This window comes from Saccopteryx bilineata, chromosome 3 (genome assembly GCF_036850765.1).
Source record: "Saccopteryx bilineata isolate mSacBil1 chromosome 3, mSacBil1_pri_phased_curated, whole genome shotgun sequence".
NCBI lineage: Eukaryota > Metazoa > Chordata > Mammalia > Chiroptera > Emballonuridae > Saccopteryx > Saccopteryx bilineata.
In genome coordinates this window covers 316,518,203-316,539,565 of record NC_089492.1, presented here as the reverse complement: position 1 = coordinate 316,539,565, position 21,363 = coordinate 316,518,203, and the positions used below count along the sequence as shown (strand labels likewise).

Genomic DNA, 21,363 nt, shown 5'->3' with positions numbered 1-21,363 from the left:
TGGCAGGGTAGGTTGGCTGGTTAGAGCATGGTCTCAAAGTGCAGAGGTTGCCGGTTTGAATCTCCAGTATTACTTTACAATGCCTTAATCCTGCCAGGACCTCAGGGTCCTGGGAAGTAGGATATGTTACCCCATCAGTAAAGAATATTCAGATTTTTACTCCAATACACAGTCACAAGAAACATGCTATTGGACTCGTAGTTGCCACTGTTGTAGCCTTACTCAGTAGTGGTATAGAACTCACAGGTGGGATAACATATAATGCCATAACTGCAGAGAATATAGCTGCATCCATGGCTGTCACTGCACATGAAACCGGGAAGGATTTCCAACCGTTTTCAAAGTCTTTAGACTCTCTGGCCAAAATGACATTAGATAATTGCATAGTGTGAGACTACCTACTGGCATCACAAGGTGGAGTTTGTGCTGTAGCAAACACCTCTTGCTACTTTTATATAAATACCACTGGTCAAATCTAAGAGAGCACCAAGAATATTACGCAGCATGCTAACTGCTTGTAGACCTACAGCGAACAGGGCATTGAAAACACCATTTGGAATTCTATACAAATTATGTTTCCCAGACTAACTTGGTTTCTTCTGCTACTAGGCCCCTTGCCATCAATTTTCCTCTTTTTACTTTTTGGTCTATGCATACTTGTCTTGTTTGCTTTGTCTCTTCCAGGATTCAGGCAGTCCAGCTTCAAATGATGGTCATGAAGGGATTTCAGTCCATTCCCTTGATAGAAGATTCAGACCATCCCCTAGATCTTGTGGGAACCTGGTTCTGCACTACCTAACTCTGGCAGCAAGAAGCTGGGGCTCATCAGTCTACGCCCACTATCAGCAGGAAGCAGCTACAGAAACAAGGCAGTTGCCCTTCAAGTTCCCCAAAACTTTTGGGTTCCATTTTTTTTTAAAAAAGATTTATTAAAATTTTATTTATTTATTTATTTATTTATTTATTTATTTATTTACAGAGACAGACAGAGAGTCAGAGAGAGGGATAATTAGGGACAGACAGACGGGAATGAAGAGAGATGAGAAGCACCAATCATTAGTTTTTCGCCACGACACCTTAGTTGTTCATTGATTGCCTTCTCATATGTGCCTTGACCACGGGCCCTTAGCAGACTGAGTAACCTCCTGCTCGAGCCAGCGACCCTGGGTCCAAGCTGGTGAGCTTTGCTCAAACCAGATGAGCCTGTGCTCAAGTTGGTGACCTTGTGGTCTCGAACCTGGGTCTTCTGCATCCCAGTCTGATGCCCTATTCACTGTGCCACCGCCTGGTCAGGCGAGATTTTATTTATTAATTTTAGAGAGAGGACAGAGAAAGAAAGGCAGGGGAGAGGAATGAGAAGCATTAATTCACAGTAGTTGCTTCTCACATGTGCACCGACTAGGCAAGCCTGGGGTTTTGAACCAGCAACCTCAGCATTCCAGGTCAATGCTTTATCCACTGCACCAGCACAGGTCAGCTGGGTCCCACTCTCTTAAAGAGATGGAGTAATGTTAGGTTAGGTAGCTAGTTAGATGTGAACTGGGACAAGCAAAGAGGGGAAAGGATAAATTGCCCCCATGCATTCTTGCACGTATGCAGGGTCTAGATGAATCTTTAAGCTGGAATAACCCTTACCACACCCAGACTGGTGGTCTGAGTTCCCTGATACAGTATCAGCCACATAGCAGTAAAATGAAGACCGACAAATGACAGGGAGAAGGTGGAAATCAAAATGAAGCAAAACAAAACAGGAACGGGGTAGTCCAGGAAGTAAAAGCCAATCCTGTAAATACCTAAGCTCTGTAATGATGGAGGCATTCATTCTCACAAGTAGGTTGTCCACTCAGTCCCTTCTGTGTGTATTCCTGCATGGCCAGTAAATTTTTGCTTTGCTTGCTGCACTTTGTCTCTCAATTGAATTCTCTCCCTCAAGAAGACAAGAGCCTGCTGTGGTGGCGCAGTGGATAAAGCGTCAACCTGGAATGCTGAGGTTGCTGGTTCAAAACCCTGGGCTTGCCTGGTCAAGGCATGTCTGGGAATTGACGCTTCCTGCTCCTCCCCCCTTATGTCTCCCTTCTCTCTCTCTCTCTTTCTCTCCTCTCTTAAAGGAATAAAATCTTTTAAAAAAAGGGGGAGGGGAGACAAGAATCAAGGTCTCATCATTGTACCAGATTCTATTTTTATACATTTCTGATGTATACTCCAATATCAATGCTAAATCATTTAAGCTTAGTTTCCTTGAGTCAATTCAGTATTTCTTAAAAAGAAAAGGAAAAGAACTCTCCAGAGGAACTATGTAGTGCCTCACCAAACAAAGGAAGAGAGAGGGTTACTGTAGGACTTGGGGAAGGATGTAGCTTAGGTAGAATTTATATTAAGCAGTACTCTGATGGCCCAAAGGCAAAGCAGATTTTATATGATTGAGTCAGTATCATACCTAGGCTGAGAAGCAGACATAGAGTCCTGTTTCCTTGGAAATTACAGGGTTAAGATAAATGTGCAATGTTATCTCTAGAAACCTCCCCTCTGAAACTCTGCACCTACCTGGGTTGGAGAATCATGACTGCTTCTGTGTCAAAGTGACTTAAACTCTCCAGGCAAAAAGATGTTCCACTCTCGCTATTGTTGCAATTTCAAAGAGCAAACTTTCTAACAATGTATGATTTTAGTAACATGGTTTCTCAGCACTGAGTCCTTGGTGTTAATTTGTGTAGGTGTTAGTTTGTACAGGTTCATAATCCTAAGAACTCTGTGAGGTAGTTACAGGGCAGGCAACCAAGGCTTAGAGAGTCAAGTTGCCTGACCGAGGACCAGCTTAAAGCCTGAGCTGAAATTTGAATCTACAACTGAAGACTGCTCAAGCTCCTTCAATAACTCAGCAGAGACACTGAACATGGTTTGAGGCTCTAGTACATCCTGACAATGAGATACTATTCAGTGCTAAAAAGAAAGTCGCTATCAGGCCATGAAAAGACACAGAGGAAGCTTAGATGCATATTACTGAGTGACAGAACCAATCTTTTTTTTTTTTTGTATTTTTCTGAAGCTGGAAACGGGGAGAGACAGTCAGATAGACTCCCGCATGCGCCCGACCGGGATCCACCTGGCACGCCCACCAGGGGACGATGCTCTGCCCACCAGGGGGTGATGCTCTGCCCCTCCGGGGCATCGCTCTGTTGCAACCAGAGCCACTCTAGCGCCTGGGGCAGAGGCCAAGGAGCCATCCCCAGTGCCTGGGCCATCTTTGCTCCAATGGAGCCTCGCTGCAGGAGGGGAAGAGAGAGACAGAGAGGAAGGAGAGGGGGAGGGGTGGAGAAGCAGATGGGCGCTTCTCCTGTGTGTCCTGGCCGGGAATCAAACCGGGGACTTCTGCACGCCAGGCCGACGCTCTACCACTGAGCCAACCGGCCAGGGGACAGAACCAATCTTAAAAACATATTGTGCCTTGGTCAGATAGCTCAGTTGGTTAGATTGTCGTCCTGATACGCAAAGGTTGTGGGTTCGATCCCCGCTCAGGGCACATATGGAACAGATTGATGTTTCTCTCTCTCTCCCTTCCTCTTTCTCTAAAATCAATAAATAAAAAGAAAATATGCTTTTAAATATCATATTGTATGATTCCAACTATATGACATTCTGAAAAAAAGCTAAACTATGGAAACAGAAAAAGATCAGTGGTTGCCAAGAGTAGGGGAGAGGGAGGAAGAGATAGGTGGAACACAGAGAAATTTTAGGGCAATAAAACTATTCTGAGTGATACTATAATGGTAGATACACATCATTATACATTTGTCCAAACCCGTAGAATGTATAACATTATGAGTGAACCCAACATAAACTTTAGACTTTGGGTGATAATATGTTAATGTAGGTTTATCAGTTGGAAAAAATGTACTCCTCTGTGTAGATCAGGGGTCCCCAAACTACGGCCCGTGGGCCGCATGCAGCCCCCTGAGGCCATTTATTCGGCCCCTGTTGCGCTTCCAGAAGAGGTACCTCTTTCATTGGTGGTCAGTGAGAGGAGCACATTGACCATCTCATTAGCCAAAAGCAGGCCCATAGTTCCCATTGAAATACTGGTCAGTTTGTTGATTTAAATTTACTTGTTCTTTATTTTAAATATTGTATTTGTTCTTGTTTTGTTTTTTTACTTTAAAATAAGATATGTACAGTGTGCATAGGGATTTGTTCATAGTTTTTTTATAGTCCAGCCCTCCAATGGTCTGAGGGACAGTGAACTGGCCCCCTGTGTAAAAAGTTTGGGGACCTCTGGTGTAGATTGTTGTTAAGTGGGAGGCTCTGTATGTGTGGGGCAGAAGAAGATGGAAAATATTTGTACCTTCCTCTCACTTTGCTGTGAAACCAAACTGCTCCAAAAAAACTATTTAGAAAAATGGTTTGAGGGCAGGAAGTTGTTCGTGCTGTGATGGGGGGGTGGGGAGGCGTCAGAGCATATTAACTTTGTGGGGAATAAACCCGATTCCTAAGGAACCAGAATGTGTTTACTTAAGTCATTTAGTCTGAGTTGCCAGAGAGGAACTGAATGCAGGTCCTGGCTGTACAAGTACTTATTCTTGGGTGGGGAGACATAGTTGGTCAGAGATAGGTACAGCTTGGGGTGATCAGGCCTGTGGGAAGGGGTGAAGGGTTCCTGAGGAATGTAGAGAACTCTGCCTGAGAGGATTATCAGAGACATTATTTTACGTTAGACAATAAGGATGAATCTTGCTTTTGGGAAGAGCTCAGGTTCTCATGAAGGTCTATGCAGGGCATGTGTCTATGCAAACTTATGTTGGGGGCTGTAGACCCCAATGGGACAGGAATGCAGAATGAGGACTACATGGACCAGGAAACCGGTGTCTGAGTAGAAACTGGATGGAGATGGGTCATATGATGTCAGTTCTGGATTGAACAAGGCATGTGGTCAGGGCTGGACCAGGTTCAAATAAGGCAGAATGTAAAATAAACTCCAAAAGTAAAATCTGGGTGGCTATGGGAGAGAAATCTTGTTTGGAGAGAGAGGAGCAGAAATGGTGTTCCAACTTTGGAATTGGTTGTTTCTGCAGAACATCAGGATGGTATGTTGGGGACCAAAAAACCCACAGGGTTTTTGCAGTTTTTGGGGGGACAAAGGTTTGGGGAATTGGCTGTAAGCTGAAAGTCTAGCCCTGGCCGGTTGGCTCAGCGGTAGAGCGTCGGCCTAGCGTGCGGAGGACCCGGGTTCGATTCCCGGCCAGGGCACACAGGAGAAGCGCCCATTTGCTTCTCCACCCCTCCGCCGCACTTTCCTCTCTGTCTCTCTCTTCCCCTCCCGCAGCCAAGGCTCCATTGGAGCAAAGATGGCCCGGGCGCTGGGCATGGCTCTGTGGCCTCTGCCTCAGGCGCTAGAGTGGCTCTGGTCGCAATATGGCGACGCCCAGGATGGGCAGAGCATCGCCCCCTGGGGGGCAGAGCACCGCCCCTGGTGGGCGTGCCGGGTGGATCCCGGTCGGGCGCATGCGGGAGTCTGTCTGTCTCTCCCTGTTTCCAGCTTCAGAAAAATGAAAAAAAAAAAAAAAAAAAAAAAAAAGAAAGTCTGCCCAACCCACCTCACTTGTTCTGTGAAGGTGCAAAAGGCTAAGTCCTTCCCCACACCTCCATATTAGCTGTGATGCTCATCTATCCCCATGTTCCCCAGAAAGACTGGAGGCAAGTTTCTTCTTTGTGTAAATGTATGGTGGGGGTTTTCTTGGGTTGCCTTGGAAACATAATCAAAGATCTCATTGATTTGCTAATGACCCACTTTGCCCTATAAATAAAGCAAGATGCGGCTTTGCGGGGCCCTCTGTTTCAGCTATCAGCTTGGCAGAGCCCTCCTGAACCCATGCTTTTTAATTCTTTAAGCCTATTTTCTTAATTTCGCACCATTCCTACTCAGGACCTGGAATTACTAGTTGCACTGGTTCGCGACAATGGTATATGAAGATTGGAAGAGGTATGCCCTATTGGACCCAAACACCTTTATGCACTGCATTGCGAAATGGGAAAAAGGGTGGCATATGAAACAGTGCTCATAGTCCATTGGCGGTAATCTCTAAGGGCTGGTCAGAGGCCAGAAGCCCACTGGCTCCCTACAACTACAGGTGAAGGTTGTTGCACTCAAAGAGGCAGGGACATAGAAGCACGAGCAATTCTTTTTTATAGGAAACAGAGACAGAGTGAGACAGAGAGAGGGACAGACAGGAACAGACAGACAGGAAGGGAGAGAGATGAGAAGCATCAATACTTTGTTGTAGCACCTTAGTTGTTCATTGATTGCTTTCTCATATGTGCCTTGACAGGGAGGGGGCTTACAGCTGAGCCAGTGATCCCATGCTCAAGCAAGCCAGCAACCTTTGGGCTCAAGCCAGCAACCAAGGGGTCATGTCTATGATCACATGAGCATGAATAATTCTTAAATCTGCTCTTTTCCCAAAGCTGACCTCTGCAGAGCTTATGCCCCCCCCCGCCCACCAGCCCCAGGCAGGCATCAATGGGGAAGCTTTAACATTTTTTTTTTTTACAGAGATAAAGAGAGAGTCAGAGAGAGGGATAGATAGGGACAGACAGACAGGAACTGAGAGAGATGAGAAGCATCAATCATCAGTTTTTCATCGCAACACCTTAGTCGTTCATTGATTGCTTTCTCATATGTGCCTTGGCCTTCAGCAGACCAAGTAACCCCTTGCTCAAGCCAGTGACCTTGGATCCAAGCTGGTGAGCTTTTGCTCAAATCAGATGAGCCCGTGCTCAAGCTGGCGACCTCGGGGTCTTGAAACTGGGTCTTCTGTATCCCAGTCCAACGCTCTATCCACTGCGCCACCGCCTGGTCAGGCAAAGCCTTAACAATTTGATAGGCATGTAGACCTAGCCAGTGGTGTGAAAAGCCCTGCCAGGTCTGGCAATAAGGGGAAGTAGGCTGCAGAGAATGGCCTTCCCCTAGCTCCTCCATCCAGTCTATCATTTTCTCCTTTTGCTTCTTTCTAATGTCACCCTTTAACCCTAAATTATACTTTTTTTACTCTCCCAAGCTGTGGGATCTTGGTGTACCGGGGACAGTGGGTCAGCCCTGAGTAACAGGGTCTTAGTTATGTTGCCTGTTGCAATGTTTCTCTTCTCTGTGATTCTGTGGGCTTGGTCACTGGAAGAGCATGGTACAGCAAGGCTTACGCAGGGCTATTAAGGTGCAATCATATATCTAGGTTATAACAAGAGGAGGTAAGGAAAGTGTGAAGCTAACTTTCATATTTGGATTATCTTGTACTGAGAAGTGTTGCAGATCTGTTACTCTAATCTACGGGGGAGTAGTCCACCTTCCCAAGGTCCTAAACAAGAAATAATAAATTGTAATTGGATGTCATCACCATCAATCATCTTGAATAAAAAGAGGGTGTAGGTAACATCAGAAAAAAGAATCAGTGGTCAAGCACATCACTTGTGCTTTCCGTCTGCCTTTTCTAAGTGTGGGCAAAGGGATGGGGATCTTAACATCTTTGAAATAGCTCAACAGGTCTTCATATATTTGGAACGGTTCAAGGTGAAGGACTAGACAGCAGAGGACTAAGAAACAAATGCAGGTAGATCTTTTTTTTTTTTTTTTTTTTTTAATGCAGGTAGATCTGAATTACCTATTGATATATTGAATAGGATAATAAAAAACCTTTTTTAAATTTTTTAAAAAATTCATTTTAGAGAGGAGAGGGAGAGACAGAGAGAGAGAAGGGGGGGAGGAGCTGGAAGCATCAACTCCCATATGTGCCTTGGCCAGGCAAGCCCAGGGTTTTGAACCAGCGACCTCAGCATTTTCAGGTCGATGCTTTATCCACTGCGCCACCACAGGTCAGGCCTAAAAGACCTTTTGAAAAACCCTTGGGACTCACGTCTGTCTTCTGGAGTCTTGAATTTTTCACTCTGTGATCTATAAAAATTTCCTAATTGATTTTGGGCCTGGCAAGGAGAAGAAACCTGCCCCTAATATTTATCTAGATGTTTTCCCTAAAACACTTTGGCAAGTCAATTTATCTCTCCAGGCTTGTTTCTTTATTTGTAAAGTGGGGAAAATGCATAGTTACAGGTTGCTGTGAGGATATGTGTGAATCACATACAGTGGATACTCAGTAACAGTTGTCTCTAACCTTTTATAGATCCTTCAAAACTTAAGACACATGAACTTTCTTAGTTAGGGAAAATCTTGATAATGACTAATTTGATTCTTCCTGTCCTTCTTGGCCTCAGTTTCCCCACTTGAAAAATGTTAGCATAGCATTAAATTGGCATTTGAGTGGCCAAAGCTGGTTTGAAGATATGTTTTGTTTGGTTCACATAGGACTTAAGGAAGAAAACTGAGCCACCATTAGACAATTAAGGCATTTTACATAGAAATCCAGTTTTCCAAATTCTCTTGAAAAACCAGAAGATGTGGTGATACCTACCCCATATTTCTGCCTCACAGTAATCTACTAGGGCCAAAAGAAGGCTGCCCTGTTAGGTAGTGCATGTTTTCTAGGGCTTACGTGGCTTTCTTGACTCATTTATATGACCTGCTTGGCCCTGTAGGCAGTTTAATTTGCGGCCCTATGGACAGCTAAGAACTGTCTATGCCCGGCACAGAGCAGGCACTTAATACTGCATCAGTGACTCTCTCTCTCACTGTCTCCCTCTACCACTTTTTCTTTTCTTTGTATTTATCTGTAGTAGTTACTGAATAACCAATTTTCACTTTGAGAGGTGAAATGAACAAGTCCTTTCTATCTGTCAGGATAGACTAAGTTAGGATGTGGTAACAAACAATCCCCAAATTTTGGCATTTTAAAACAACAAAGTTTTATTTCTTATTTACTCACAAATTTAGATACAAAGTAAAAATGCTCTCCTGTGTTTGCATGCACAGAAACAGACATAAGTACATGGGTATGAACAGAATTAAATGTCAAATAAATATCCTGGAACATGAATTCATGCAAAACCTATTTAAAAGCTTAAATTGCACAATTCTATCTTTGTTAGGATATTAAAAATGTCCCAAGACCCAAGGGGGTAAGAGAAATCCACCACTGGCCAAGGAAAAGCCCATGCTACAAAAGGAACCAAAAACTAACAAAGTACCTGAAGGCTTTAAAAATGTCTGAAGCTTGTACTACATTATATCCCACAGGTAAATCTGTAAATAAAATACCAAATATGCAGCGCCTGCAGGCTGTTGCACCCTGCTCCAGTGACGCCCCATCTCTCTCTGGACTTCTAGCTTAGGAGGGAGATGGAACCCCGATGTCCAATATGCAGAGCCACAGAGGGGCCTGGGCTGGGTTGGAGAGAGGGGCCAATAGGCTGGAATCCTCTTCCTCCAGCAGGAGCTATAGACAGGAAGAAAGGGGGCAGGAGCAGGTCACATTCATTTCACCTCGCAGCAATCGCTCCTTTTTACCCCATCCAATCCAGGCCTCATCCTGTTCACCTGGCCTAAGCAGACACTTCCTCACTGAGTTTTCAACCTCCAGTCTTGCCTCCTCTAATCACTCCATCACATCCACCATACTTGTCTTCCTAAAACTCAGGTTCCCTTAATATGTCCCTATCGCAGAAATGTTCTCTGGTTCCCCTTCAGGCACAGCTGCTGGTCTAGACTCTGAAGACTGTAATGCCAGATCCGTGTAATGAGAAAAGCCTCTCCAGTTTCACCTCCCCCTGTCCCGTCAGTTCCCCAGGACAGTTTCCTTACTTGCACGCCATGCCCATCCCACCACTTTGGACAGGAGAGTTCTCAGCCTTCGCTCTCTGTACCCATAGGTGCTTCACATTCCTCAGTATCCCTGTAGTTCTCTCCAGGTCTGTCACTAAGCTTTGTGAAGGCATTCAGTTTCCTCCAGTAGAATAGAAGCTTCTCAAAGGCAGTTATCAGATCTCCTTCCAGGCCAGACCCTGTTACCTCTTCAAACCCTCTTCAGACTTCAGTTTCTGTCCAGAGAGAGCCTTAACCTGGAGTCAGGAGACCAGGCTCTGCCACTGTCTTGCTTATACCTTTAAGCAAGTCCCTGCCTCTCCCAGGGCCTCACTTTCCTTGCCATCAGGGCACTGGCCATTTGCTTTTGAGCACAAAACTGATGAAACTGATCCACTGAATACCCTTCTACTGCAATCACAGAGGTTAGGTTGAGACGCTTGGGGCCCAGGCCTGAGGACATCACACTGCTGACCTCCTGATCTCTTTGGTTAGTTCCTGCTTACTCTAGTGCTTCCATTTTCCAACCATCCTTACCCCATTCTCTCCTTTCAGGAAACAGGTTACCTGGTGGGCCACAAGGGTGGAGCAGGGAGATCCAGGAAGAGTTGGGGGGGACAGAAGGGGTTAGGCGGGGAGCCTGGGATGCATCTTTCAGCCCCACAAGAGCCTCAGCTGCTTCCTGCTGCCGCTGCCACTCGGAGGAGGCAAAAGTCCAGGCCACGTGAGAGGCTCTGGGGGCCTGCAAAGGTAAGGGAGAGAAGCAGAGTGGGAACTCCCACTTCTGCCCACCCTCCAAATGCTCCCTCAGCTCCCAGTTACTTAACTATCCCCTACTTTTCCCTTCCCCAGGTCAATTTCCTCCCAGGGTCCTGGATCCCACTTCTTTCCCAGGACCTGTGGCTGTAGCAGAAGAGGGTCTGGTGTGTCACAGGGCTGAAGTATCCAAGTTGAGCATCTACAAACAAGGAGAGAAGATGCTGGGAATACTGAATACACAGACAGGCATATACACATGGAAAAAGATGCAGGATTTTGCTATATAGCCATACACTACATAACAATGTTTAGGTGAACGATGAAGCACATATACAACATTGGTCACATAAAAGTATAATGCAGCAAAAAATTCTTTTTTTTTTTTTTTTTTTTTTACAGAGACAAAGAGAGAGAGTCAGACAGACAGCAATGGAGAGAGATGAGAAGCATCAATCATCAGTTTTTCATTGCGACACCTTAGTTGTTCATTGATTGCTTTCTCATATGTGCCTTGACCATGAGCCTTCAGCAGACTGAGTAACCCCTTGCTCGAGCCAGTGACCTTGGATCCAAGCTGGTGAGCTTTTGCTCAAATCAGATGAGCCCGCGCTCAAGCTGGCGACCTCGGGGTCTTGAAACTGGGTCTTCTGTATCCCAGTCCGATGCTCTATCCACTGCGCCACCGCCTGGTCAGGCCGAAAAATTCTTATTGCCTCACTATGTTATAGACATAATATCATAGTGTTTGTGGTGTAAACAAACCTACTGCACTGCCAGTAGTATAAAAGTATACAAAAATTCTTGATAATGATAATAAACCACTATGTTAATGTTTTATGTATTTACTATTCTATGCTTTTTACAGTGTACTCTTTCTACTCATAAAACAAACTTGCTGTAAAATAGTGTGCTGTCTTACGCTGGCAGAAGCCTTATACATCTCATGTTTACAACATCTCCTGATTGCATCGTTTTCTCTTGGGCTTGATTTAATCTCATCTTGTTTAATAAATTTAGTGCAGCCTAAGTGTACAGTGTTTATGAGGTCTACAGTACTGTGCAGTAACGTCCTAGGCCACTCACTCTCTGACTCACCCAGAGCAGCTTCCAGTCCTGTAAGCTCCAGTCATGGTAAGTGCCCTATACAGGTGTACCATTTAAAAAAACTTTATACTATATTTTAACTGTACCTTTTCTATGTTTAGATATACAAGTATTTGCCACTGTTACAACTGCCTACAGTATTCAATATAGTATACTATATTCAATATCGTATGCTCAATATAGTATATTCAATATAGTATGCTATACAGATTTGCAACCTAGGAGCAACTGCCTATACCGTACAGACTAGGTGTGTAGTAGGCTGTACCATCTGGGTTTGTGCAGGTGCACTCTATGATGTTTGGACATGATGAAATTACCCAGAATGTTTCTCTGTCATTAAGTGACCCATGACTGTATTTTAACCTGGAATCTGAGTGAGTGCTGGGTCATTAGGCTTTGTGGCCTTGGGAAAAATTCTTCCCTTGTGTTAACCTGCTTTGTTTTCTGTTAAATTACAATCCCTGCCAGCTTCTCTCTCCAGGGCTACTATGAGGATTATGGGAAATAACTGGTATCAATTTTTAAATAACTGACAAAACATCTAGAGGAAATGGGATGACTTTCCCTGTCCTACCAGAGTCTGGCTTCCCTGCCCCTAGGTCCCTAATCTCCATGGAACTTGAGGAGCAGCTTGGCCAACCTTTAGGAAACTTTCTCTAATGGCATCTGGCCTCTCTCATAGGCCTTGGAGGCTCTCATCATCATGCCATCCCTTGACCTCCAATTCTGCAGGCAATTCAACCTCATCTTTTCTGTTTAAGTTGATTTAATAGCTACTGTTTGGCCCTGGTCGGTGATTCAGTGGATAGCACTGGCCTGGCATATGGACGTTCTGGGTTTAATTCCTGGCCATGGCACAAAGGAGAAGTGACCATCTACTTCTCTCCCCCTTACTCTCTCCCTTCCCTCCCTCTTCCTCTCTTGCAGCCAGTGGCTTAATTGGTTCAAGCGTGGCCCTGGGTGCTGAGGATAGTTCCCTCTGAATGGAACGGCCTCAGGCACTAAAAATAGCTCAGTGCTCAAACATCATCCCTAGATGAGGTTGCTGGGTGGATCCCGGTTAAGGCTCCATGCAGGAGTCTGCCTCACTATCTTCCCTCTTCTCACCTAAACAAACAAACAAACAAACCAAAAAACAAAAGCTACTGTTTGTTCAAGGCCAGGGGCTGCCTGTGTTAGATACATTAGATATTAATGCTAACTCTAATGACAACCTAAGAAGTAATAGTGTCTCTAACTTACTAATAGAAAAATAGGGTTGAAGAGGTAAAAATACCTGAACAAAGGCCTCATCCATTAGTCTGAGACCTTTTCTTCTTCCTTATCATCTACTAAGGTATCGGGCACAAGGTTAGACCCATGATAAGCACATTACTGTATCTTATCTGCCTACTCACGTGTGTGTCAGGGCAGAGGGCCCTTGGGATTCTCCAGAAAGAGGAGCTGTTAGTATCGGGTGAGATCCTGGGCAGGTAGTGGGAGGTCCATGAGTGGCCAGCTGGATGGAGGTGCCACGGTCAAAGCCTAATGAGGGGAAGAAAATGCAGAGTGTATAGGGGTCAGAGATCATGGCTTCTTTCCTCCCTCTTCCTACCTTGTACCCTCTTCCTGTTCTTTTTCTGATATAGTTGCTACACCGGCATTCAAATATCTTTGACTTCATCTTACCAGGGAAGGGATGCAGAGAGACAGCAGGTTTTTGGCATAGCAAGCGGCACACCATTGGGGGTGGCACGGACAGGCCTGGAGGCAGCCACTGTCCAGGGGTGCAAGCATCTGGAGGCACTAGAGTCCAGGGCAAAGGCAAGGCTTCTGGGGGGTGGCTGAGCAGCAGAGGCCCCTGGGAATTATCCTGCAAGGGCGGAGGACACAGGTTGGAGTCACGTACAAGGCTGAGGAATGGGTACACTCTAGGACAGGGGTCCCCAAACATTTTACACAGGGGGCCAGTTCACTGTCCCTCAGACCGTTGGAGGGCCGGACTATAAAAAAAAAAACTATAAACAAATCCCTATGCACACTGCACATATCTTATTTTAAAGTAAAAAACAAAACGGGAACAAATACAATATTTAAAATAAAGAATGAGTAAATTTAAATCAACAAACTGACCAGTATTTCAATGGGAACCATGGGCTTGCTTTTGGCTAATGAGATGGTCAATGTGCTCCTCTTACTGACCACCAATGAAAGAGGTGCCCCTTCCGGAAGTGCAGTGGGGGCCGGATAAATGGCCTCAGGGGGCCGCATGTGGCCCGCGGGCCGTAGTTTGGGGACCCCTGCTCTAGGATGCAGGGAAGACCCCAGAACTTCAGAGGGCTGTAAAATCCCACCCCCTCATTTTGCCCATGGAAGAGAAGAGATCTGCCTAAGGTGAGATAGCAGTCAGGGTTGGAGATAGACCCCAGGTGTCAAGGGCAGAGCGGAAGGGGTAGGGCAGGGGCTGGGAGGGAGCGACGCGCTCAGAGCCATGCTCTTACCTTCCTGAGGGGTGCCAGTGCCAGTGGGACTACCTCACGGAGGAACTGAGGCTGGGGAGCTAGGTTCTCATTTCCGTCTGCAACGGACCCGAGAGCTTTGGTGAGCCCTTTCTCCTGACCCCCATCCCACTCCAACTAAAAACTCAGTTCTCTTCTTCCCAAGGGTCCTTTCCTACCCACAGATCTCTGATGCTCCCAACACTTGATCACATGGTAAAGGGGAGGAGGCTGAGGTCCAGAGAGGAACACCTTGCCTAAGGTCACACACCAGTTCAGCGGTCCTCCTCCCCCTCCCCATGCTTTCTCCACCTACAGCCCTGCCCCATTCCTAGCCAGACACTCACGGGGGACCCCTGGCATCCTGGCTCCCTTCTTCACATGGTTGTGAGCTGTGGGAGAAGCTGCCCCTCTCATCAGTCCGTTAGCCAGATGCCTCTTTAGCTGTGCCTCCTGCTGCCTACGCAAGGCCACCTGGGCAGCCATGACCCTTCGGCGTTCCCTAAAAGGGGGGTTGTGAGTCAGAAGTCAGCCACTCTTGAGATGGAGCCATCATGCTCCATAGATCACATACTCACAAGATGAGGACACATTTGTGACACTCGCAAGCCTGAAAGAGGCAGAGGCGCTTGTGGCCCTTGAGGTGGGCAGTGACACCGTGGTTACGGCAGCGGGCGCAGGTTGGAGAGCGGCTGACGGCTCTCTTAGGGATAAGCTCCATTCCCTGAGGGACCCTGGTCCCAGGCCCTGTGGGAGAGTCTGAAGGGCAGTTGTGGACAGCAAGCATGTCGTTAAGTTCCACGGATCTGGGGGCAGGAGGGCAGGGTCAGGATGGCCATGTCACCCTCTCTTGACCAGCCTTCCTGCCCCTGGGAGGCCACTCCTGAGGGGTTCTCCAGCCCACCCAGCTTTGTGCTCAGCTTTCACACAGCTGCTCCCTTCTTCACCCACTACCTTCCTCAGGTGCCCTCCTTTCCAGCGCACCTCCCCCCAAACCCTTCTCCTCTTTCCTTTCTTAGGTATTCTTTTAATCCAAGCATTATTCTCTTCTGCTTACTTGTACCCTCCCATGCACAATCCCTGTTTCAGGGGTGCCCACGCACTCTCATGTCCCCTGCAAAATCCTACACCCCCTTTCCACAACCACTTTGTTTCAGCAGTTCTTTCTGGCATCCTCTTCAACAACAATCATCCATCCCTCCTGCATTTATCCAATTCCTAAATCCTGATGCTCTCCTTTCAACTCTTAGCCTCACGCATGCCCTGCAATTCAATTTCCCCTCTGCTCCCCTTTTGGTTAGTTCACTGTCTTGTACCCACAGGAATTCCATTATTCTCATGGATTCCTTGCTCTGTTTTCAATGATTCCTCTCATTCACTCAACAAATGCTTCTGAGCCCCTTCCACGTGCCAAGCCCTGATCTAGCACTCTCCCTTTGGGAGGAATTCTATTCTTGCATTCAACACGGTCTTCAAACTTTGATGCAAACCCACGCATGCCTGCGTCTCACACTTCCTGTGTTATTGCCCACTCCCAACAATTGATGTCAGGCCCACCCGACTTCCCGCAGTGCACCCCCTCATCCAGCTGTCACTAGATGCATCCCCTGCAGGCCCTGTCCCTCCAAACAGCTGGTCTGTGAACCATTCCCAGGTCCGAGGGAGGGGGCGGGGTACAGAGAGCGGGGTGGGGGAGGGGAAGCAAGGGGTAAGCCAGGGGCTGCAGGGAGGGGGAGCGGAGTCCAGTGCAAGAGAGAAGGAGGTGGAACGAGGGGGGGGGGCGGGGTCGTCTTCCTGTCCTCAACCTGTGGTTCTCGCAGCCTCGAGCTAAGTCAGACTTAGTCTGGAGGAGGTGAGAGGAGGAGTTGGGAAGAGTGACCTGAGGAACGGCTATGCTTGCACACGTTCTCCCGCCCCTTCTCAGAAGGGCCAATGAGCTTCAAGCACCACCTCCAGCCACAGAGCCAAGCGACCAGTGAGCCTCAAGATCTTTCACTGACGACCCGCCCCTTAACTCTAGTCGCTTCTCCTTGTGCAGGCAGCCAATAGCGCCTCGAGTTGAGTTTCACGCCCCTTTTCCCTCTGCCTGTAACTTTTCTTTCCAGATTATCTTTCTCCTTTTGGGAGGTGGCCAATAGGGCTTCGAGAACGGCTTATAAGACGAAGCCGTTCCTCCCCCTTTTCCCCAGGGACAGCCCCACCCCCAGGCTTTGACCAGAATCCATTTGCGCAGGCGCAGTCTCTCCCTCTGCCCTGTGCTACCTGGCTCCGCTTCCTATGCTCTCGGCTTCAGCTCTCTGGGTGGCTGTTCTTGGCTGCGAGGACGCCGGTGTTTTCTCCCACATCTCTCCGGTGCCCCAACTCCCGCTCTCCCTTTCTCCTTTTATGCGTTCCCCACCCTGTGATTTCCGTTTCCTTCCCGCATCTCTACAATTTCTCTTTCGTAGGGGTAGCATCTCCTCCAGCCACTATTTAATCCTGTTTTCCTTGAGCATTTATTTCATTCCTTTTTTTTTTTTTTTCTTTCTGGTTGTAGCCTCACTTGAGCTCAGGTTGGCTCCTTTCGTTTTTGCATTCCCAGCTGGTCTGTGCTGTCTTCTCTGACTGGCTCAATCCCTTTGTGCGATCTTTTGTCGGCCTTCATTTCTCATCCCTGTGTCCCTCTTCTGGTGGTTTAGCCTTTTTGTTTGGCAAGATTTCTGGGATACAGATCCCGTGTGTCAAGCGTTCTGGACAGAAAAAGGTGGCTGTAGGTGACCTCTCGCTGGACTGCTGTGCGGAGGAGCCCTACTCGACAAAGTTGGAAAGGTGGTTTGGGGTCTGTTTAGGGGCGGTGGGAGGTTTGAATGCCCGCCAAAGAAAGGTTGATCTTGGTTCTTTTTTTTTTTTTTTAATTTTTAAATTTTTTTATTTTTCTGAAGTTGGAATTGGGGAGGCAGACAGACTCCCGCATGCGCCCGACCACCGGGCATGCCCACCAGGGGGCGATGCTCTGCCCCTCTGGGGCGTCGCTCTGTTGCGACCAGAGCCACTCCAGCGCCTGGGGCAGAGGCCAAGGAGCCATCCCCAGCGCCCGGGCCATCTTTGCTCCAATGGAGCCTCGGCTGCGGGAGGGGAAGAGAGAGACAGAGAGGAAGGAGAGGGGGAGGGGTGGAGACGTAGATGGGCGCTTCTCCTGTGTGCCCTGGCCGGGAATCGAACCCGGGACTCCTGCACGCCAGGCTGACGCTCTACCACTGAGCCAACCGGCCAGGGCCTGATCTTGGTTCTTTAAATAGTGGAAAGAGAGAGGCAGATAGAGAGAGAGAGACAGGGGAACCATTTATGGAGCACTTACTTGCCTGGCTGCTTGTGCTAATAATTTTATTTTTTCAACAAAGACTCTATGAAATGGATTATTAATTCACTTGATAAATGTGTCCAACAAATTGCACAAGGTTGCACATTAGCAAGTGGAGGGTGAAAATTCCAGCCTTGTTCTACTTTTGACTTCAAAGCCTGTGGACTTTGTACCACCAAGGTTGCTTTAGTTATTTCCAGTAATCCCCTTTCTATTTCCCTAACCCTGCTATAAGCACTCATTTTGGGTGACTAATACATGTCTTTTGGTTTATGTGTGTTCTTTCAAGGTGTGTAGTGTTTTATATGTATGACGTTTTTGATTTTTACAAGTGATTGTTTCTTTGGTATTTAAAATAATTAGTACTGTATTTTTATTATCTATTCATTACATGTACATCTAATTAGTTTCTTCTAACTGCTGCATAATATTCATGATGTGCATCCTCTGTATATTGAGTGTTCACAGGTCTTAGGGAAGGGTACCCACATTGCGTTCAACTTACTGTTGCCATAATAATGCAGCATCCTCATAAGTGCTCTATTGTAGATAAGGATGGAAATCTATGTTATGTGTATCTAGGATATACCAAAAATGGGTATATGTAAACGTAATTTAATTATTGCCCGACTCTTCCCTGCAATGCTATTTTAAGCTGTGGACACTGAAGGACTCGCCTCTGTTCCTCAGGGTTGAGAAAGGGCCCTGTTTCACCCCTCTCTTAACCACCCAGCAAACAGCCATACACCAGGGTCTCTGTGTCCCCACATTCCTGCCAATGCTTGTCTATTTCTAGCTTTCTAATCCTTGGCCTGCTTGATGGATGTATAGTTTGATAGATTTTGTTTTTTGTTATTGTAGAGTTTGAGTGTCTGTTCACCTGTTAACCTTTGGTTTGCTCTTCTGAGAACTGCCTCTTCATATGCTTGGCCATTTTCCTATTGGGGTTGCTCTTTTTTTCTTGTCAATTTGTTGGAGTTCCTTGTTCATTCTCAGTGGTTTAAGACCTTGCATATACTCTTCTATGCCAATTTCAAATTATTTTATAAATTTACCTACTTTATCTGAATCTTCAAATTTATAAATGTAGAGTTATAAATAATATTTTTATTATTTTAAAAACATGATGTCTGTTACTTCCTATTTTTCCTTCTGCATTTTCTTTCCTCTTATTTAGATTTGCTGGTGACATTAATTTGTCAAAGAATGAATGTTAGTTTTTGTAATGATTTATTGTTGTTTCTTGTTTTATTGATTTCTACCATCTTTATTTCTATCCTTTTTATGGGGGGAACAGACATGCTTTGTTGCTTCTTATATAATTTCTTAATTCATGAACACATTTTTAATGCTCATGTTTCTTAATAAATGTATTTAAAATATAAATCTAAATACTGCTTTAGATTCGTCCCAAGTTTTTATGAATAGTTTTTAAAAAAACTTGGTTTTTGAAATTATCTTTAGCTCACAGGAAGTTGCAAAAAGTTTAGATCGAGTCCCTTAAACCGTTTGTCCTGCTTCCCCATAGGGACACTTTATATAACTGTAGTACATAAGCAGGAAATTGACATTGGTACAGTACTCTTAACTAGACTACAAACAATTCAGATTTTATATACACTTGTTTATGTGTGTGTATGATATGTAATATTTTCAGTATTATTCAGATCTAAGTACTTTTAAATTTCCTTTTCCAACCAAAGATTATTTAATAATATGTCAGTTAACTTCCACACACACATTTGTTGTTCCAATCTCACTGTCTCTGTGCAATAGTGATCCTTCGACAAAGCTGGTATCTTCTGCTTAGCACCCTAATGGCAAGGATTTAAGCAGGAGAGTGAGAGTTATGATATGAGAAGCTAATGTAGTGAATCTGGGTTAGGTTGGAGGGGAGACTATGGAGATGAGAAAACTTGTGTCCCTCAAGATCTCAGGGAGCCTACGACACAGAAAATGATAATCAATTTTCTGTTCTAAAAAGAGTGACCCTGAGGCAGGTGGACAGAGAATCCAGGGACTGACAAGAAGCAAGCTTGAGACCTAGACAGAAATTGGTTCCAGACTGACCCCTAGCATACAGGACCCGGACACAGGACCATGGAACCTCAGCTTTTGAAAGCTGTGCAGCTGCTCTGCCTCTTAGGGGCCATCTCCACTTTGCCTTGTATGTACTGTGGTGCTGGATGCTTTGGGAGCCCCAGAGGGAGGCGGCTGGATGTCTGTGTTCCTCAGGGACAGTATCTGTGGATGCTGAGCAGGGTTGGCAGTTCAGGGATGGTGTAGGTATCGTGAGGGACAGATAACTGAAAGAGCGCTCTCTGTTTAGGGGCTGGAGCTCTTTTGTGCTATGAAGCAACAGCCTCACTTTTCAGAGCTGTTACTTTCCATAACTGGAAATGGCTTCTGATGAGGAGCATGGTGTGTAAGCTGAGCGAGGGCTGCGAGGAGACGCTGGTGCTCATTGAGACAGGTGAAGGGAAGTAACTTCGACACTTTTTTTTGATGGTTCTTCTGATCCCTAGTTTCATTCCCAGCACCCAGGGACTATAGACTAATTTCAGATATTTACCACATTATATCTTTGGGAATAATGTCAGACACCGGCAGGAGAGGAGCAGGACCCAGCTGGTTGTGGTGTGGGCTGGAAAAAAGGTGGGCAGATCCCAGGAGGAGTGAGGCAATCAGGGAGCAAAGAAAAGAGTGGGGCACAAGGAGAAAGGGGCAGAGGAGCTCCCATGGGGACAGGAGTGAGGGGAAACAGCTGGAGACCCCAACATCTGCACCCTGTGCAGCTGCAGTGAGTGGACACTGCGGAAGAGGCAAAGTTGGTGATGGGCAGAGTGAGCAGGAAGACCAGAGTGGAGGGTGGGAGGCTGAACTCTGGGGCTGGCCGACAACACGAATCAGAACTCTCTGATCTCTGCTTTTCAGGGACCAGAAGGGGAGTTGTGGGTTTTAAAGGCTGCAGCCGAACCCCATCTCACCCCCAGCAAGTCTCCTACCTCGTTTCACCGCCTGGATTGTCTGTTGCCTTCTATAGCCGCGTCTGCCGGACATATCTCTGCAATAATCTCACCAGCTTGGAACCTTTTGTGAAATTCAAGAGGACTCCTAAGCATGCAGAATTTTCTTCCCTTAGTTGCCCAACCTGTGTGGGCGAGCACTTCAAGGATTGCCTCCCAAGTTTTGTCACCACCGATTCTTGCCCTTATGATGCCCCTAAATGTTACAGTTCCACCTTAAAATTTCAGGCAGGTGAGAGGAAGGGTACTTTCCCATGTCTGAGAGAGGCTGGTGGGATCTGGAGCAGGGATTGGGGTTATGGGTACCAGGCACATGAATTCCAAAGAGGAAGATGTCTGGTGCCCAAGCCTTTGGTGGGAGAGCAAACCAAACCCTGGTCTGGGAGGGGTGTCTGGGAGGAGGGGCAGGGCTTTGAGTCTTGAAAGTGTTGCTGAAGCTTTCCTCTCTTGCTTACAGGGCTTCTCAACACCACCTTCCTCCTCATGGGCTGTGCTCGTGGACACCATAAAATTTTAGCAAATTTTCACCAGATTGGGACCATCAAAGTGACTGAGGTCCTCAACGTTTTAGAGAAGGCCCAGATTGCTGCCGCAGAGCCCTCCAGTCGGGGTCCTGCTTGGAGCATCCTCTCAGGCCTCCTGCTTGCCTTTAAGGACTGATTTAATTGGACCCAAAAAATACCCAGACCCTTTCATATAACCAAATAAAGTCACAGAGATCTTCTACTTTGTCTTGTGGTCCATGAGAGTTATGCAGGCATGGAAGGTGTGAGGAGGGCCAAACATGTCCAGGGAGGTGGAGGGGAGGGGCAGGCAGTGGACAGTGCTGTGGTGAAGTAAGCAGGAGCAGGGGATGGTGGGGGTGGGGAGGATCACTCTCAAAGTGACAGTGTTATGCTCAGCAGCCAGGAGGAACCC

The 21,363-nt window shown here is 46.5% G+C and overlaps 2 protein-coding genes across 3 annotated transcripts; one reads left to right on the top strand and one right to left on the bottom strand.

The window, feature by feature from the left end:
* Nucleotides 1-9,258: 9,258 nt before the first annotated feature.
* Nucleotides 9,259-16,424, bottom strand: DMRTC2 (DMRT like family C2). The gene is made up of 9 exons (XM_066266702.1): nucleotides 16,342-16,424; nucleotides 14,658-14,885; nucleotides 14,427-14,581; nucleotides 14,083-14,159; nucleotides 13,271-13,454; nucleotides 13,000-13,126; nucleotides 10,574-10,694; nucleotides 10,304-10,478; nucleotides 9,259-9,371 (listed from the first exon to the last, which is right to left on the bottom strand). The coding sequence occupies exons 1-9, from the start codon at nucleotides 16,422-16,424 to the stop codon at nucleotides 9,259-9,261; spliced, it is 1,263 nt and encodes a 420-aa protein (XP_066122799.1).
* A 3,095-nt stretch (nucleotides 16,425-19,519) lies between these two features.
* LYPD4 (LY6/PLAUR domain containing 4) lies at nucleotides 19,520-21,105 on the top strand. Of its 2 annotated transcripts, XM_066265347.1 has the most exons (4): nucleotides 19,520-19,586; nucleotides 19,749-19,892; nucleotides 20,354-20,677; nucleotides 20,903-21,105. In XM_066265347.1, exons 1-4 carry the CDS (start codon nucleotides 19,520-19,522, stop codon nucleotides 21,103-21,105), a joined length of 738 nt encoding a protein of 245 aa, XP_066121444.1. The 2 variants fall into 2 exon arrangements, with proteins under 2 accessions (XP_066121444.1, XP_066121445.1); XM_066265348.1 differs by lacking the exon at nucleotides 19,749-19,892 and having other exon boundaries at nucleotides 19,520-19,632; nucleotides 20,361-20,677.
* The last annotated feature ends 258 nt before the right edge of the window (nucleotides 21,106-21,363 follow it).

Coding starts and splice junctions, on each gene's coding strand:
- DMRTC2 (XM_066266702.1), bottom strand. CDS start 16,424: ATGTGGGAGAAAACACCGGCGTCCTCGCAGCCAAGAACAGCCACCCAG. Junction 14,582..14,657: donor CACAAATGTGTCCTCATCTT/GTGAGTATGTGA, acceptor CCCCCCTTTTAG/GGAACGCCGAAGGGTCATGG. Junction 13,455..14,082: donor CACTGGCACCCCTCAGGAAG/GTAAGAGCATGG, acceptor CCGCCCTTGCAG/GATAATTCCCAGGGGCCTCT.
- LYPD4 (XM_066265347.1), top strand. CDS start 19,520: ATGGAACCTCAGCTTTTGAAAGCTGTGCAGCTGCTCTGCCTCTTAGGG. Junction 19,587..19,748: donor GGCCATCTCCACTTTGCCTT/GTATGTACTGTG, acceptor CTCTCTGTTTAG/GGGCTGGAGCTCTTTTGTGC. Junction 19,893..20,353: donor GCTGGTGCTCATTGAGACAG/GTGAAGGGAAGT, acceptor TCTGCTTTTCAG/GGACCAGAAGGGGAGTTGTG.